Raw genomic sequence first — 17,517 nt, 5'->3', positions numbered from 1 at the left:
TTTTCCAGGGACAGGGCAGGAAAATGTCATTTTTCCAGGGGCAGGCAGCTTGCAGGCTGGGATAGCACTGCAGAGGGAGTGGTTGGGCATTGATGGGGGTTTCCACAGGGTGAGCGACAACTGTTGTTTTCTTGTATGCTCTGTCATTAGTGTTGTTGCTGTTACTGTTCATTTCTTATCTCATTGCTGTTTCCAGTAAATTATTCTTTCTCAGTCCATGATCTTTACCTTTTGTGCCTCCAGTTCTGCTCTCCAGCCACCCACGGAGGGGTACAAACGGACAAGGGGACGGGGAAGTGTGCGAGTCATGTGAGGTCTGGAGTAGTTTCAGCATGAACACGACATTTGAGACATAATTTCTAAACCATGACACCATTTTACCCTGTGCATCTTCCCTCTCTGCTTCATAGCTCCTAAATAGAACCTAAATTTCCCTTTAACTCACCTGTTCCCAAGTTTTCAAGTGCATGACATTGCTACATCTCAATGTGTGCGTTGACACATCTCAGATCCCATTAAGAAGCGGAGAACCACCACAGGAAAGAGCATGGAAAGAAAGCAGGCCCATGTACTTCCTGTTTGTAGTTTAAATCTAGAATTATTAAGTAAATACCTCTAGAGGCTCTCTCTGATGAGGGAAATTCCAGCACAGAGCAAGCTGAGCTGTGGAAGCTTGGGAACAGGTAAGTTAAAGGGAAATTTAGGTGAGGTGGAGATAGCACAAGACAAGCTCTGGATCTTCCTGGCTGCTTACAGTAAGGACCTTATTGGGAGAAGCAGCCAGTTTTGCACTGACAGAGGGCAGGTTTGGACTGGAAATAGCGATGAAATTCTTTCCATGTGAAGGTGGTGAGGCACTGAACAGGTTGCCCAGAGCAGCTGCGGCTACCCCGTCCCTGGCGGCGTTCAAGGCCGTGTCGGACGGTGCGCTAAGCAACCTGGCCTAGCGGAAGGTGTCCCTGCACACGGCGGGGGCTGGACCGGCCGGTTTGGAAGGTGCCTCCCTCCGGGCCCATCCCGGTCCGTGTCCCCGTGCCAGCCAGCGGGGCGGCGGGGCGGCCGGAACCCGCGCGCGGGGGAACGGTTCCCAGTGCCGCGTGTTGCCGGCCGGCGGCGGCGGCGGCCGCCTCCTCCTTCCTGCTGCCGGCGCGGGGGCGGCGGCGCTGTGGCGGCGGGGCCGGGGCATCGCGGGCCCGGGCGCCTCCTCCCCGCTCCGCTGCTTCCCATGGCCGGGAACTTCTGGCAGAGCTCTCACTAGTGGGTGCCGCGGCCGCGGGGCGCGGGGTACGGGTGCTGCGGGTCGCCGCCGCGCTCTGTCCATTCATTGCCGGGCCGGGCGGCGGGCACGGCGCTGAAGGGAGGCCCGGGAGCGCCGGGCTGGGCGGCGGGGCCTGCTCGCCGCGGGACCCTGGCGGGAGCCGGGCTGGGAGGCGGGAGCAGCCCGAGCCGGCCCCGCTCAGCCGCCGCTTGGGAAGCGTTTGGGCGCTCCGGGACAGGGATGGTCCCGGTGTGGGTGCCCGCGCCGCCCCGGGCTCCAGCGGCGGAGTGCGGGGTCCCTGACACGCCTGTCCCCAGCCGTGGGGCAGCCGGGCCTCGGCTTGGGGTGGACATCAGGAAGTGTGGTTGATACTGGAACGAACTGCCCAGGAAGGCGGTGGAGTCACCGTCCCTGGAAGTGTTTCAGGAAAGATTGGACGTGGCACTCCATGCCGTGGTGTAGTTGACGGGGTGGTGTTCGGTCGTGGGTTGGACTGGATCTCGGAGGTCCATTTCTAACCTGATTGATTCTGTGATTTTGCCCTGAAACACCTCATGCTGAGTGCATGGTCAGGGTTTGGATGATGCCCGTAATGAAATGGCTGCAACATAAACCTTGTTAGTGACTGTCAGGGTCTAAGATCTGTACAGCCAGCTCAGTTTGCTACTGGTAGAGGCTAATACCAGCCCCTGGTAGTTCTTGTTTTGTTGTTTGGTTTCTTGCTTTTTGTTTTTTTGTTGCTTTGTTTTCAGTTGTCTAACTTTCAAAAACCCTGAAGAACAGTTGCTTGAGAAGATTGTTTGTGGCTTTGTTAAAGGCCACAAGCTCTTTATGCCTTAATTCATAGTCTGTTTGTACAGGAGATACAGTATAATGTTGATAAAAGAAGAGATGCTGAAATTATTTTCCATTCCTCTAGCTTACAATGGATTTTGGATAAACAAGATCTATTGAAAGAACGCCAGAAAGACTTGAAATTTCTGACTGAAGAAGAATATTGGAAGCTACAGATATTTTTTACTAATGGTAAAGCTTTTTTTTTTATTTCTGCCATAAAATCTGTGCAATGTGTGCCATGTCCATAAATGGAGGTTTGAATTATTTAGAGAATGTAATGTTTTCATTGTTGTATTACATATACTTTCACAGCCTATTTTAACAAAGACATGGAATATAAATAATTTGTTAGTTGTACTAACACAATTCTAGGAGACCTTGCAGGCTAATTAGCTGCATATATAACATTTTAACCTGTGATAGGATGAAACAGTAAATTTTCTTCTTTTCAAGAGGTTCTTTTCATAACATAAAAGGAGGAGAAGCAAGCAGAAACTTCTAAGCTAGTGTATTAAAGGTTCAGTGTCAAGCATTAGTACTCAGCCTGGGCTTTTGGGGGGGTTCTTAGGGTGGGGTAAGTATCTTAGGTGATTTGTGCCGTTCTGTTAAACAGCAGAGTTTGGAAACTTGTTACTTGGGTTCATTTAGATTCTCTGAAACCTGCAACACAGCCCGTGTTTTGTCTTCTGACTGATTTCCCAGTACCAGGTGGCTCTCAGGTTGTCAACAAGTTTCTGAGAGCTGTTGGCAGGCAGCCTGCTCTCCCAAAGAATTTGGGACTTCTGTGTGAAGTTGTCTAAGATTTACTTGATCTTGAAAAGCATTTAGCTATCCACATGAATGGCCACACCTGAATATATCAGATTACAAAGGCGCTTAAAATTTTCTCTGCAATTGTTCAATATTTTGAAAAATGTCCTTACGCAAAGGGTATTGCTAACTAGTAACTTGTTTGCAAGCAGCTCTTTATGTATTTTTTGCAGCAGTCCTTTAAAGTACAGAATGCTTATTTTTTTCAGCTGTCTGGCCAGACTTGTGACAGAGAAGTGAAGTGACTTTCCCAGAGCCACTGGAAGAACTTATGTCAGTGCTGGAATGGTATCTGTGAAAGATACCATTGCTTCTCTCTTAGCTCAGTTATTTTTGTAACAATTGCATATGCTATATACACGATCACTATGGATACCTCTGTGTTATTGCTTATAGGGCATCAGGAAATCGAGCTAGCAATGGTTTACCCATTTGACCCATTTCTGAAATTTCTTGAGGTTAAAACCAAGTGTCATAACTTCATAATACAAAAAGAGACAAAAGGAGGGTTATGGATATTTTGAAAACTGCATTTCTATGCTAATTTTCACTAGTATTAGTTTGAACTGTGAAATAAGCTTTTTAAATGTTTCACTTCATTGTTTTTCTTGGGTAAACAAGGCTTTACAAAGTAAACAAGTTAGTTTGTTAGTTATGGTTTGTGGTTCCCAGGGTTGTTCTCCTTGGCACTACTTGCCTCCCCTGAAGGTAGGTGAGTGACTGGGGGCAGCTGGAGAGCAGCTCTGCCAGCATCTCCCCTGTGCCAGTACAAACACAGCCTGCTCTGCAGGAGTGAGTGGTGCTGGGCTTTCTGCCCCTCTCTAGCAAAGAGGGCAGGACAGTGCAGGACAGAGGGCAGGGCTGCTCTGTGATCAGGCAGAGCTCGCTGTGTTCAAACCCTTGATGTGTTGTATCCTCGCCTGTCTCTGAGTAGAGACCCTGCTTTGGGTCCCCCCCTTGTCTCCCATCTGCACCACCTGAGAGCAGATGAGGCTCAGCCCCAGCATGTCACATTCAGTGTGTGTCAGTCCAGGAGATGGTTGTTCCCTAAAGCAATTAAAATCTGCATGGAGAAGGGGCAATTTCCTGCTGCTTTCTCATTGGAAAACAAGTGCACTAGATCACTAACTGATTGTATCGCTCCCTGCAGCTATGAAGAGAAGGAAAAAGATAATCTTCTAGAGTAGTTAGAAAAAATCAGCTGATGTTGATTTCTCTGTTTGGATCACCAAGCTTTAACTGGTTTTGGTTGAGAGGTGTATCAGTTGTTTTCCCTTTTTGGTTTTGTATGGAAGCAGTAATGTTTGTGTTAGAGGCTACTCAAAATACTCAGATTTAAAACAACCTTTATTAATAAACCCCAAACTTTTGAAACTGCTTACTTTCTAAACATACAGGAATAAATGATCTTATAGTTTCTTTTCAAATATTAAAATAATTATAAGCATTGGACTTTTTCCCAGCATATACAAGCTTCCATTTCATTAAGTCTCTCTAGGCTCTTGTCCATTTTTTTCTTCTAAACCACACTTGATTTTTCTCTGGCAGCAGATGGCCTAACCATTCCTGAAAATCCCATGAGAATATGAGACATATTTGGAGAATTCTGTTTAGCCTAATACTTTAATTTTTCTGATGCCCTAGTAGTAGGACAGCTTTTTAGCCCCATGGTCAAATTAAAGGCAGAAATTCTTTCCAGCCTCCCAAGATATGCTGATCAAATGTTTAATATTTGTACAGACATTGCATTGGGTTTAACACCCTTTTTGGAAGTATTGCTTGTCCTACTGTCACTGTCAAGCTAGTTCCAATTTTGTATGCTTCTCTAGAAAAAGAATGATATGGCACAGGCAGGGGTTAACTGTTGCTTTGGGCCTTGCCAGTGGGTGACAAATGTGTACCCTGGCTGTTCGCAGGGGATACATGACAGGAACATGGGCAAAAAAATCTCAGTGAGTGTTTAAGTAGAGACTAAGAATTTAGTGATGACTGACAACAGAATTGTTTGCTTTTCCCACCAATGGTCAGTATCTTGGTCTTGCTGTACATATTTTAAATATCTACTTAAGTGTATTTTAAAATATTGTTTTTGACATTTCTCATGAGGGAGGAAAAAAAGAAGAGGGAGTCTTCACAGAGCCGAGTTGTTCTCAGAATAATGGCAGTGCAGAAGTATGGGAAAAATAACAAGTAACAACCTTATGTTTCACAGTGCCCTTCTTTACATCCAACCCCTGCTCTTAATCCCAGCTTGATGCATCTAATTTGCTTGGCACCTTTCCTTTGCCTGGGAGGCCAAACAAGAGCTACCTGCACAGATGACACCAGGGTTGTTTCTTGGCCAACTGGCAGAGGACCACTGTGATGGAGCAGCTGACTGCATCCTCTGGTCTCCCACCCCCTCTCCCTAGACTAAATATGTCATTTTTTTAACACCTGCTGCCTCAGCCAAATTTAATGACCGTGTTTGTGTTGGCAGTTTTACATGTTTGAAAAAATACCATCCATTTTGTGTGGCACTGAAGAGCTGAGGATTTATATTTCCTGTGTCTGAATTTGTTTTGCTCTAAAATGGAATACCTGAGCTTTACCCTTCTGAGATTTGTGTTGTCATCTTCTTAAAGGTCATACTCACTTTGTACACAATGAAGTCAAAGTTCCTCTTCCTTTTTGAAGGTGTCCCCAAGCTTCAGGAGGCAGCGGTTCTTCACCTGCAGGTCCGTAGGTTTACAGCAGCGTGTTGTCTCTCTAGAGCAACAGAGGGAGAAGACTGTGGTGCTGCTCCTTAGAATCCCCAGCACTAGCTGTGTTTTGAGACCCTTTGGTATTTGGTGTCAAATTGTTTAAAAAAAAACTCAACTCAAGCTTTTGTTCATTTTTTTTTAAGTTATCCAGGCTTTAGGCGAACATCTTAAATTAAGACAACAAGTTATTGCCACTGCTACAGTCTACTTCAAGAGATTCTATGCCAGGTAGGACTGTTTACTATGATGGTACAAGAATAAAACTTTTGCTAGGCACATTTTGGTAGCCCTTTAAAAATGCAGTTCTGTGTTAAAAACAGTGCCACTTTGTTTTCTGGATGGTGTAAAGCTTTTATGCTTTAATAAAGTTAACTTAAGCTTTGCTTTTTCAAAAGGAAGTGTGGTGCTCTTAATAGATTAATCGTTCTACATGTATGAAACAACATATTATAATTTTGTTGTAACATTTCAGATATTCCCTAAAAAGTATAGATCCAGTATTAATGGCTCCTACGTGTGTGTTTTTGGCATCCAAAGTAGAGGTATGAAGTATTACAATTTTTTAATGTAACATTATGTGATGTATGAGAGAAAGAAAACGTTTAGGACTTTCAAATTTTTTTGTCTTTCTTCATGCTTTGGGGGTTTAAACCTTCTCTTTTTTGCATAGATTTCTATAGCATTTATGAAAAGGAGACAGAAAAGGCCTTCAAAATTTGTCTAAATTACTAACCCTGAAGTGCCTATGAAAATTGAAAAAAATATTTTAAATGGCTGTTTCACTGTCACACAGTGTTTAAATATTTACATGCACTGTATCTTAAATTGTGTCTATCTTAAGCAGTGTCTCCTTTCTGGTGTGTTTCTCCTTATTTATGTTTATTCAAACTTTAAAACATAATTGGAATTTTTTTCCTAATTATCTTGTTCTATTTCATATAGCAAGGGATCCTCAGAGTTTACCACACTTTCATTACTTGGATTAAAAGTATGTTGTAGCTCATGCTCTGTCCTTGAGAAGTTATCATAAGGAACTGACCCATTAGGGGTCGTGGTGAGAGGGCTTCATGCCTCCACCATCAGTACTCCCCTTTGAATGTGGCCAAGAGTTAGCGTCAGCTGGGTGCTGCTGTTAGTTCTCTGTAATGCAGCAAGTTTACAGCTGTTTGAGAAGTGTCTGTGTAATGGAAAAAAGTCAAATTGGGCCCTTTATGATATATCAGCACTAAGGAGTTTTACAGAAGGAGCTCAAATACTTAATGGATGGCAGGAACAGTTCTACTGAACTAGTGGTGACATGTGATACTATTGTCTGTACAAGTACTGTGACACTCTTCAGTGTTTAGAAGACATCAAGGAAAAGAGAGAGTGTTGGAGAGAGTGCTTTTTAATCAACCTGTTAAATGAGCATTTAAGCAGGCACAGACACAGAGTGTATATACATAGATGTACCTTAAGTTAGAAGTCTGTGCAGCCTTCCTGTGTAGCCTTCCTAAAGCTTCTGCAGCTTTAGAGGGCAGCATTATTGATTCAGCTATGGACTTCTCTGAAAGAACATTGTATACAGAAAATTTTCAGGTTGCTGACTGTCTCAGCACAGGAGCTAAGACTTCACAAAAACATAACTAAAAAGGGTAGTTAGTGGCAGGTTTCTAAAGACAGTTTTCTCTCCAAATGGGATAAGGAAAAAAATAACCTCCTTGAAGCCCTCTTCTCTATTTTATAAGAAGAATGTTAGCTAGCTGAACTTTTGGTGCTTTTGTACCTTTCATAAATCTTTACTGTTCTTCACAAACAACCAAGCAACTAATCAATGAAATAACTCTTAGGTAAAGACTTTAGCCCTGTTTACCTTAAGAAAAAAAAAAAGGGTGGGGGAAAAAAACAAATATTACAATACTGCAAAAAGAAGCTCAGTTTAGTAAGAAGCCATTATTTTAATTTGATAATAGTGTGAGTGTATGGTGTTTCAGGTGGTTCACCTCATTTACCATTCTTTTTCTTCAGGAATTTGGTGTTGTTTCAAATACAAGATTGATTTCTGCTGCTACTTCTGTATGTAAGTATCACTAATTTTCATTACACTCTAGTTAAGTATCTCTGCAGAGAGATCAGTTGGTTTTTTTTTGCTTTTTTTTTAAAGGCAGCTTTTTTTCAAATCATGGAGTTCTTAAATAGCCAGTTAAAACCATTTAGAATAAATAGCTTCTGTTTCCAAATACAGAGGCAGAAGTGTCCTTTCTGTATTAGTTTTGGTTGATTATGGCTGGAACTTATGGCAAGCATAAGTGAAAACTAAGTAATAAAATAAAACTATTGAAATTTATAAACAACCTCAAGTAGTAAATTGAATTCTGAACTACTCAAAGATAGAATTGGAAATGTACAGCTTTGCCTGTTTAGTAAAAGGTACGGCTCTTTGAAAGTACCTGTTTTAAGAATTTTTGGTAGGCTCTATACCTTCAGATTTTTAAAAATCCTTTTTTCCCCATCATAAAATTAGTCTTTGCACATGGTATTTATTTCTAAAAATACGTTTTATGACCAATTGTTCACAATAAATTCAATAAAATGACACTGTAATTACTTAATTCTCTATCTTTCCCACTTGCCTTTGTATTTCCCAATTCGTATAACTTACATGTCATCCATCAAACTCTTGTAGTGATGTCTTCCTTAGCTGAATGCTTTTATCTGACCCAGAAGGTCCAGCTGCTCTCAATGGGCAATTCCTGGCTGTGCTCTTCCAAATGTAGGTCAGCGCTTTCAAAATCCCTTGTAGCCGTTGAGGGGACAGGTGACTGGCTGCATCTGCAGCCTCCAGATGCAGAGAGTGTATCAGTCCATGGGGCTGGCCGTGTGACAGTTCTGCCACCAGGAACTGAAACACATCTTTAGTGCCAGCATGACCAAGACCGACCAGTACTGGATTTAGCACTGAGAGTTGCTATTTTTACATCAGAAGCATCATTGTGTGGAAGTTTTGATGTATAAGTGAGACAGTTAGATGGATTTTGGTAAATATGTGGCAGCTGATTTTACTTGGACATCTAGTTCTTAGCTGTGCTGTTTCTCAAAATTCCAGTGTCGGGACCCTATAGAAGATTTTCCTCACAGCTCTTCCTTCAGACCTAGAAGTCCTGTCAGGCCTGATAAATACTGTGCATTTCATGGAAGTGGGGCCAGGCAGCAGGCTTTCTGCAAGCATTTAATCTTTTACTTTACCTGGTCTTCCTTTACCAGAGTTGCTTCAGTAGCACACAGCAGTTTTTGGGAGGTCTTAATACTGAAGGCAAGAAAAGCTGAGGCGAGACAAGTAAAAGTGAAAACCAGCTAAAAGAGGGGCTGACTAATGTAATAGTGTCTGGTTTAAGAGGTTTGCTTGCTTTTAGCTCAGTAGCAGCATGAAGTTAATAACACTTGCTTCCTTTGTAAGGAAGATGATCTTAGCCTCGTTTTCAACAACCTCTTCAAAAGGTTTTTCTTCTGTTAACACATCTCACTAAAATGACAGCTCCATGTAATGGTTGTGTCTGCAGCTTGCTGTGTGGGAAAAAAGCTTTTTCTCCCTATCTGCTTTCTCAAATTGGTTTTCTTTTTTTCATACCGTGTACATCTTCAATTTGCATACATATTGAGAAATACTTTTATTAATTCTTCTCTTTCTTGAAGTAATTAAAATTTCCGCTCAGTAGCCCGGTCTTGGTGTCCTACAACAAATTTTCTAGCAAAGTTCATCCTAGGTCTTAAATGGTGAATTCTTTGGTCCAGAGGACTGATGCTGTCTTTTCTTTGAACTGAGTGTCATACTGATTTTCTGGAAGTAGTATTGATAGTACCATTTATTAATATACTGTCTGTCATTAATATAAGGAATATTGTTCACTTCTAGGATGTTAAATGTTACTTGTTTTCCTTGGACTTCAAGGACTTAAAATAGCTTTTTAAATGTTTTATGTGTACAAATGTCAAATCCACATCTTCAAGTGTTCTTGTTTTTCTTTGTTCAGCATTCTAACATGAAATCACTCTGATTTTGCATATTAACATGCTTCTTACTAGTGCACTAACTGTATTCATTCTCCTTGTAAAATACATAAAGATTAATTAAATATCTCAGTTGGAGATAATCATTACATTATGGACCTGCAAGAAGTCTGTCTGAGCTCCCTTACCCTGCCATTGGGCTTGCTTATTTAAGACTTCATTAGTTCCTTTAAAATCTTGCATGTTGAAAATTCCCACCTGAAAATTCCATTTGGATTTAGTGTTCATACTGAGATCCTGAACATCAGTAGCTGGGAGAGCTCTGTGAATGATAACTTGTGGGAAGTTAGCTATCCCTGAGCTAGTTGGTGGTTAACCAGAAGACTTACTAGTGTCCAAAGCAGCAGTCAAATGTCTGGCTGAGTATCTCTGCAAATCTGGATTTCAGGTATATTTCTCTTTCCTTTTCAGGATCTTAAATCTTGTAACTTACCTCTTCTCTTTGAAATACAAGCCTTTTGTACTGAAAGCCACAAACTGAAAGTTGTGCTGCCAGGTAGATTTGAAGGGCAGATGAATAGAAATAATAAAATAAATACAGATGAATAGAAAGGGAAAGAAGTAAAAGTATTAATTACATTATTTTTAACATACTTTTTTCTGTTTACTCTAGTGAAAACTAGGTTTTCATATGCCTTTCCAAAGGAGTTTCCTTATAGGATGAACCATGTAAGTATGCTATTTGAAATACAACTTGATCAAATAAATGATTGTTAGCAGGAAATTCTTTCTTTTAAATACTAAGAAAGAAACATTTTCATAGTCATATGTCAAGTTTGTTCATGATGAGTTTTGTATAGAATATTGGGAAAGTTACTTTTAAAAATTATAAAAATCTTACATAACCTCCTTCCCTTAAATTGTTGTCAGGGAAGACAAATGATGTGATAGGGTGACTGAAATAGTCGTTTTTCTATAGCGTGATGAGAAAAAAGATTTAGGTTTTTTTTGAATATTCTTGATTACAGATACATTGCTCCAGGGAAAGTAAATGGCCTTTGCACCTGGAATGCTTCCAAGCTTGCACACATGAGCAGTTGGCTTACAGAAAGCAGTTTTATTTTTGCCTGTAAAATTTAATGGCTCTTGAAAAATAGTTTTAATTAGTACTTTAAATTTACCAGTGGTTTTCAAGGTATTCACAGTCACAATACTGAGAAGTTTTGTAGTTTTTCTTAAAACCAATTCTGACCTGTGCTGTAGAATTTTGAAAGCTAAACATCTAAATAGTTTTAGATTGGCTGTAACAAATACTACTTTTTTGTCTGTTTGCTTTTCACCCAATCTAGCAAGCCAAATGATACATCAGAATATAAAATACCTAAGATCTTCTAATGAAACTGCACTGCTATTTTATAGATAAAGGCAAATGGAAATACATTTTGGAGTACTGCTTTCGTATAGCAAAAGTAGTCCAGTCTTTTCCTTCATGTCACCAGTACATCACCTTCTGCATTGAGAGTGAGAGCTGATTTAGTTGCTACAATTGCACAGAATATTTCATATGAAATTAAATCTGAAAATGTTTTGAAAGGCTATTTGACAAGTTAGTGAGCTGATGAAGATGTTCTAATTCTACAAAATAACTTCTCTATTGCTGTGAAGTTTCTGTGCACTGGGAAAAATTTGCTGCTACCGGGTGTTGAAACAAATCAGGCAAGTGCTGCCAGTGAAGCAGTCTTTCATAGGAAACTTGATCCAAAATACTTAACTTGTTTGTTATTATGACGAGTTGAGTTATAATAGTGGTAAGGTAATAGCCAATAATAGTTTTGTTTTTGTTTGTTTTGTAGTTTCAGATAAAATGCATTTAAGACTGTTGGAAATAGTTGTTGAGAATTCCTAAGCATTTTTGATGTTAAACTGTGTGTCACTTAATTCTTTCTGCTGCCTGAAACATACTGCTTATTAACTGTGATTTTGCTTCTTTACAGATACTAGAATGTGAATTCTATCTCTTAGAATTAATGGTAGGTTGGGTTTTTTGGTGGAACTGCTTTTGTTTTTGTGAGAGAGGTAACTCTTTCTAAGTCCTGATGTAGAGACTGGGATGTCAGTGTCCTTTTTTCCCTAGATGGAATAGCCAGTTATGACCATGAAGAGTTGTATTCTTTCTATGTCCTCTTCGTTTTGCCTGAAAGAATCTGGGGCTACACATATATGTTCTAGCGGAAGGTGTGGGTACTATCCCATTCAGACTAGTCTATAACAACCTTATAATTAGAGTAATCTTCTAGGAAGTGGGATGTAGGTTTGAATCCTGTGAGGAAGAAACCGAATTCAGGCCTCCCATTTTCTGAGGTGGTGCAGTAACTGTTAGGCTGTTGGATGAAAGGAGCACAGTGGGACATTTTCTTCCAGACCCTTTCAAAGAAAGAAGCCATACCTGATTTTTGTAAGAGTAGCTATCCCATAGCTGTGTTTGCTCAGGGAGCTGAAAGGAGGCAACCCAGGCTGCTTACAGGGCTTGGATAAAGTAGTGCCTAATTTCTGCATATGGCTTGGACTTGGATGGGTTAAGCACTGAACTCTAGTGCTACTGTACTTGAGTAGCTCTGCTCAAGTGCAGAGAAAAGGAGTGAGAAACCAGGGAACAGCTTAGTGAATTAAACAGCAGATGACAGAGTATGTTTTGGGAACTGAACACAGAGGAGATCAGGTCAAAATTTTTGTTTGTACATACAAGTAATTTTAATACAGTTTTTAGATTCCTGTTTAGGTTTAGTCCTTGATACCTCTGCTATACATGGCAGTAACTCTTGAGTTTTGTATACAGGAGTTTTGGCACAAGCAGTTGCATTTACAAGAAGTTATGTTTTGGGGATTCACTTATTTTTTCAGTATGCTATGCAATATATAGTGTGTGCAGTAATGGTGTTTCATGTACGTGTTCAGCACATGTAACTTAATGTGGCTTTTCCCTGTAGTATCCACACATTTGGCTGCCTTTAGCAAGAGCTAAAGGCTCTCGTTTACCTGGACCTAAAATGAGGGGATTTGAGAGCAGTGGAATTTTTCTTTCCTTTCTTTCCAAACCAGCATCAATTATTTTGGCATGCTCTCCATGTATGGTATTTAGTAGCAGACTGTTTTCTGGCAGCATTTTGTGTTTCCAAGTGGGAATTACGGGTTTGTAAGCAAATGAGGTTTCAGTGTGCTGCAGATGTGACTTTTTGTGTCTCTTAGGGGAAGGACATTGACAGACTGGCAACTGTGCTGTGTAATGGTATTCTAGAGAGAGCACTGCCCTCATTAGAGCAGGGCTAGGTGTTAGAATGCTACTTAAAAAAAAACCCATCAGTAATTGACTTATAAACCAAATGTTTTAGTATGAACTGACAACGTGCTCTGCATTGAAATCTAACTTCTCTCCCAATGACATTTTTCCTAGGACTGCTGTTTGATAGTATATCATCCTTATAGACCTTTGCTCCAATATGTGCAAGATATGGGCCAAGAAGACATGCTGCTACCTCTCGCATGGTAATGAAGACAATGGAAATAGTTCCTCCTTTCGTCAAGAAAGCAAGTGTTTAACAGTTGTTCTTCAAAGGTGGTTAAGCTTTGCTGAACCAAGCAGGCTTAGCCATATTTGAATAGAAAGGGTGCCGTAGTTAACCTATGCAGGTATATGTCCCTGACTTAGCTTATTCTGTCTTTAGCCCTGTAATTATTTTACTTTGCAGTGGTCTAATTTTTATTTTTTTAGACTAGCTCTAATGGCACAGTTCCAACATTACTGAATGGTGACTATGAGTAGAGGAAATTTTTTTCTGTCAACATTGTCATAGGAGGTAGAAGAAAATATATAGGGTTTTTTAGTCGTGCTAGCAGAGCTATTATTCTTCAACTGTTTCAAATACAGAAAGACAGTAGAAGTACTACTTTTATGCTAGCATTTACTTATTTGTGAAACAGATAATTATTTGATGGTATACATACACATCCACTGCAGAAAGACATTGATGTACTGAAAGAATGTTTCCAAATAAACTTCTGCTGTGACTACAAGGGAAAAAAAGAAAGGCTTAAGAGATTTTTACAAGGAAAAAGATCTCTTTCCTTGATATTTTGCCCTGCAGCATCATTGCTTTGACCATCTGGAAAACGGACAAAATATTTGTAAACCAACAGCAGTTTTTGAAGGAATATAGTCTAAAGATGAATAGGAAGATACTTACAAGTTCTTTTTTGCACAGGAGGATAGTGAATGACACATATAGAACTGATCTTTGTCTGCTGTACCCTCCTTTCATGATAGCTCTAGGTAAGTAACAAGTGATGTCTCCTGTCATGTTTACCTGGATGTATTCTGTGCACTGTCCCATCACAAGCATTCCTCAGAGTGCCCTCATAAGGTGCTTCAGGTTGTGTCTCATACAGCATTGACACTGTAGCCTTGTAACTTAAAAAGCCTTAAAGAAAAGTCACATAATTAATCCCGAATTTTCTCTGTTGAACTCTATAGGGTTTATAAAAAATTGAATGTTTCTAACTGTATTGGGAGTGTATCTTTATTCAATATCCATGTCCCCCAATCTTTGCAGCTTGCCTACATGTGGCCTGTGTTGTCCAGCAGAAGGATGCAAGGCAATGGTTTGCTGAGCTGTCTGTTGATATGGAAAAGGTACTCGTTTTTTTATTCCCACCACTTGTTATGGACTGACCAGAAATGGTAGTCATGGTTGTCTTATACATCTGCAGTACTGATTTGAACTTGAAATTCAGTGCTCTTGTTAGATGCTGTTGCAGTTAGGCAGATCTCTTTGGAAGGGAGACAATGTCAGGTTATTTGGTTATCACCCTGCTCTGAAAGTCAAGACAAAATCATTGCATAACAAAAGAGCATTGCTGGTATTGCCATTTTCCAGGCAGAAATATAAACCCAGTATCTGTTACATTCTTTGCCAGAAAAATAATTCCCCGTGTTTTTCATCACACAAGATTGTCAGTACAAGTTTGACTTTTAAGTTGAAGTGCATGTGATTTTCTGATTCACTTTTCAGCATCATGCCAGCACACCATTCTCATTTTCTCCCTGTACATGTGCAGAGTATAGCATAGTTTAGAACATTTTTGACGCTTTCAGGATGCCCAGCACCGTGACTTCAATCAGTGCTAAGCAGGGAGACACCAAGATCATTCGATTGAGTTCCTTGCTAATGCAAATTCCAAGTCAAATAATCCCCTTCATTAATTTATTAGGTGTCAGGGTGCAGTTGTCCTTATTCTAACAATGTCTTCATCCTCACTAGTTCATTTTACTTTTTAGGTTAGCTTTTTTAACCATTATTTAGCTCCAGCAAGCAAATCGAATTAGTAGTCATATTCCTTATCACACTGTTTTTCACTTAGCATGTATTTTTTTCAGTCTTTATTTGAAACTGAGTATCTGGAATTAACTAGCCTGTTATGATTGAGAGGTGCAGTTTCCCTGTGTGCCCTTAGTATTGCCCTTTGTCCCACTGATGTTATGGCATTGTGTTTGTATTCCAGGATTTGTCTTGAAATGTAAACACAATGTGGATGCTATGCTGTGTGGAGGGCTCTGTGAATTATGCTGTCTTATATTTAAAGGCAGGGTTATAATAAACTTGCAGCAAAGGAGAACAAACATATTTTTAATAGACAAAATTACCATAAGCTTGATACTGAGTATCTTTGAATGTTTACTTGTATTGGTTCTTGTGTCAGTGATAAAGCCTAAGCTTGATTTATTCACATGAACACCATGGATGTGGGAAGCACCAACTGTGACTTGTTTCAAGGACAAAATATATTGCTCTAGCACTTAATCAAAGATGATGTATTAAAAAGAAGAAAGAAGTCTACTTTATTAATTTAGAGAATGATGAAACATATTATGAATGAAACATTCTCCAGCTTTTATATAGAATACTGTACTAGAAATTTAAAGGAAATTAAGGTAGATAGAAAGTCCAAACTGGTATGGAATGCTTCCGCTTCTAGAAGCAGAATATGAAGTGTCAACAATTCTTATTATATGTATATAAGAATTTAAGAAGTATTTAAAAACTCCTTGGCTCTGTTTCTTGGAAGGAAAGAGTTCAGATGAATGTTTTGGGCTTTTGTTTTCCCACACTGTTCCCCTGATATGTATAGAACATTGATAATCATCAATTACTGTATTGATCATGCATGGTCATATCACTGCAGTCATGTTGCCCAAGTCTGTATTTTCCCAGGAGCTTAGTTATAAGCTGTGACAGTAGTTGCAAATAAATAAATAAATTAATGGAAAGGTGTTTCATTTGCAGAGGAAGAGAAGCAGTAAATACAGTTGAAAGGGAAAGTATTCTGTTCAGGCTTCAATTCACAATTAATCAAAAAACTAAATAAATGCTTTTTTGGGACCAGTTTGAGACAGCTCTGTTTATAATATGAAAATTGTGTTGCTTAGTTTTAGCTTGGGGCCTTTTTAGTTAATTGCACACTTAAACAGGCTATGTAGGACAAAGGTAAAATCATTATCATGTGTGACCTTAGGATCTCTTTTCTTTCTCATACAGATTTTAGAAATAATCAGGGTTATTCTGAAGCTGTATGAGCAGTGGAAGAACTTTGATGAGAGAAAAGAGATGGCTACTATTCTTAGTAAAATGCCTAAACCAAAACCACCTCCAAACAGGTACGGTACTTCCTTATTGCACTTTTCCTGTGGAAAAACTACACTTTGATCATAAGAATGTGTAATTGTTTAATTCAAGGTGTAGTGTATGTTTTCACAGTGCAGATGTTTCTGATACAAAACCAGCCTGTTGTTCAGGAGCTAGTGGGAAGCATAACATTCATTATCTTAGGGAGAGTGTTAATGTGATTAGAATGTGATCAATACAGCTCAGCAAATGTAAGGAACCCCAGTGTGAGACTCCATGGCTGGGCCACATTTAATGGAACTGGGCCTGCTTGATGTCGTATTTAATTACTGTGATTAAATACCACTGCTGGGAATCTGAACATGCAAATTCCTGTGCACATGCTTATGTAATGTGAACTTTGCAATGTTGACTTCAGAAGTAGATTCAGCAGGCAGCTTCATGGGCGTATATTGAATTCATTATTCACATAAATATGGTGAAGTTATTTATGCATGCTGAGAATAACCTTTGCATTTTTTTATGAAACTGACCAGACTACTTTGACCTATTTATGTATATGTTGAAGTATTTTCTTTCCAAAGATTTTTATTACTGTCAGAATACTGTATTTTTAAATTAAAAAAAGGATAAAAATGTAATGTGATGCTTCTTATTGAAGAGACATGTTTTTGTTTTCTTCTACAGTGAAGGAGAACAGGGTCCAAATGGTAGCCAGAACTCTAGTTATAGCCAATCTTAAGGCATTCCAAAGAATTTCTTTATGGACCACTTTGACTCAAGACATCCTGGGATATTTCCTGTGTTCATGAAATGGACAGAAGGTTTTAGTAACATCTTTGACAAAGAACTCGAAGAATAAATAGCTTGTTTGTGTCAAGCATTTTGAAAGCTTTTTCTCTAAAACTACATCATTTTCTCTGACGCTGGAACAAATGTGCTAAGATTTTTCAGTGTAAGGAATCACACTTTAAACCAAGCTGCAAAAGATAATGTTTTTCACTCAAAACAAATAGTCCATTATTGGTTTTATTTGTGTTGAAGTGAACTATTCTTAGAGCGACAGTAACCTGAGGCCCAAGTGTAACTGTATTAATGACTTGTGTTGTCTTCATTTTGTTTGTAACTGAAGGAAGATAGTGCACTCTATGTTGAATCTATCCATTACCTTCAGTTTTGTTGATTAAAAAAAATAAATACAGAT

General features: G+C 39.5%; 1 protein-coding gene across 4 annotated transcripts; it reads left to right on the top strand.

Annotated features, from left to right (window-relative positions):
• The first annotated feature begins 1,047 nt into the window (after nucleotides 1-1,047).
• Nucleotides 1,048-17,506, top strand: CCNC (cyclin C). 4 transcript variants are annotated; one of them, XM_038132646.1, is made up of 12 exons: nucleotides 1,048-1,257; nucleotides 2,178-2,284; nucleotides 5,793-5,877; nucleotides 6,122-6,191; nucleotides 7,657-7,708; nucleotides 10,310-10,365; nucleotides 11,631-11,666; nucleotides 13,088-13,179; nucleotides 13,896-13,963; nucleotides 14,244-14,323; nucleotides 16,227-16,345; nucleotides 17,001-17,506. In XM_038132646.1, exons 1-12 carry the CDS (start codon nucleotides 1,226-1,228, stop codon nucleotides 17,053-17,055), a joined length of 852 nt encoding a protein of 283 aa, XP_037988574.1. In that variant the 5' UTR covers nucleotides 1,048-1,225; the 3' UTR covers nucleotides 17,056-17,506. The 4 variants fall into 4 exon arrangements, with proteins under 4 accessions (XP_037988574.1, XP_037988576.1, XP_037988575.1 ...); XM_038132647.1 differs by having other exon boundaries at nucleotides 1,053-1,284; XM_038132648.1 differs by lacking the exon at nucleotides 5,793-5,877 and having other exon boundaries at nucleotides 1,052-1,284.
• The last annotated feature ends 11 nt before the right edge of the window (nucleotides 17,507-17,517 follow it).

This window comes from Motacilla alba, chromosome 3 (genome assembly GCF_015832195.1).
Source record: "Motacilla alba alba isolate MOTALB_02 chromosome 3, Motacilla_alba_V1.0_pri, whole genome shotgun sequence".
In the NCBI taxonomy this organism is placed as follows: domain Eukaryota; kingdom Metazoa; phylum Chordata; class Aves; order Passeriformes; family Motacillidae; genus Motacilla; species Motacilla alba.
Note: the sequence above shows the minus strand (reverse complement) of the source record. Positions and strands in the feature narration are given on the sequence as shown.

Coding starts and splice junctions, on each gene's coding strand:
- CCNC (XM_038132646.1), top strand. CDS start 1,226: ATGGCCGGGAACTTCTGGCAGAGCTCTCACTA. Junction 5,878..6,121: donor TTCAAGAGATTCTATGCCAG/GTAGGACTGTTT, acceptor GTAACATTTCAG/ATATTCCCTAAAAAGTATAG. Junction 11,667..13,087: donor TCTATCTCTTAGAATTAATG/GTAGGTTGGGTT, acceptor CATTTTTCCTAG/GACTGCTGTTTGATAGTATA.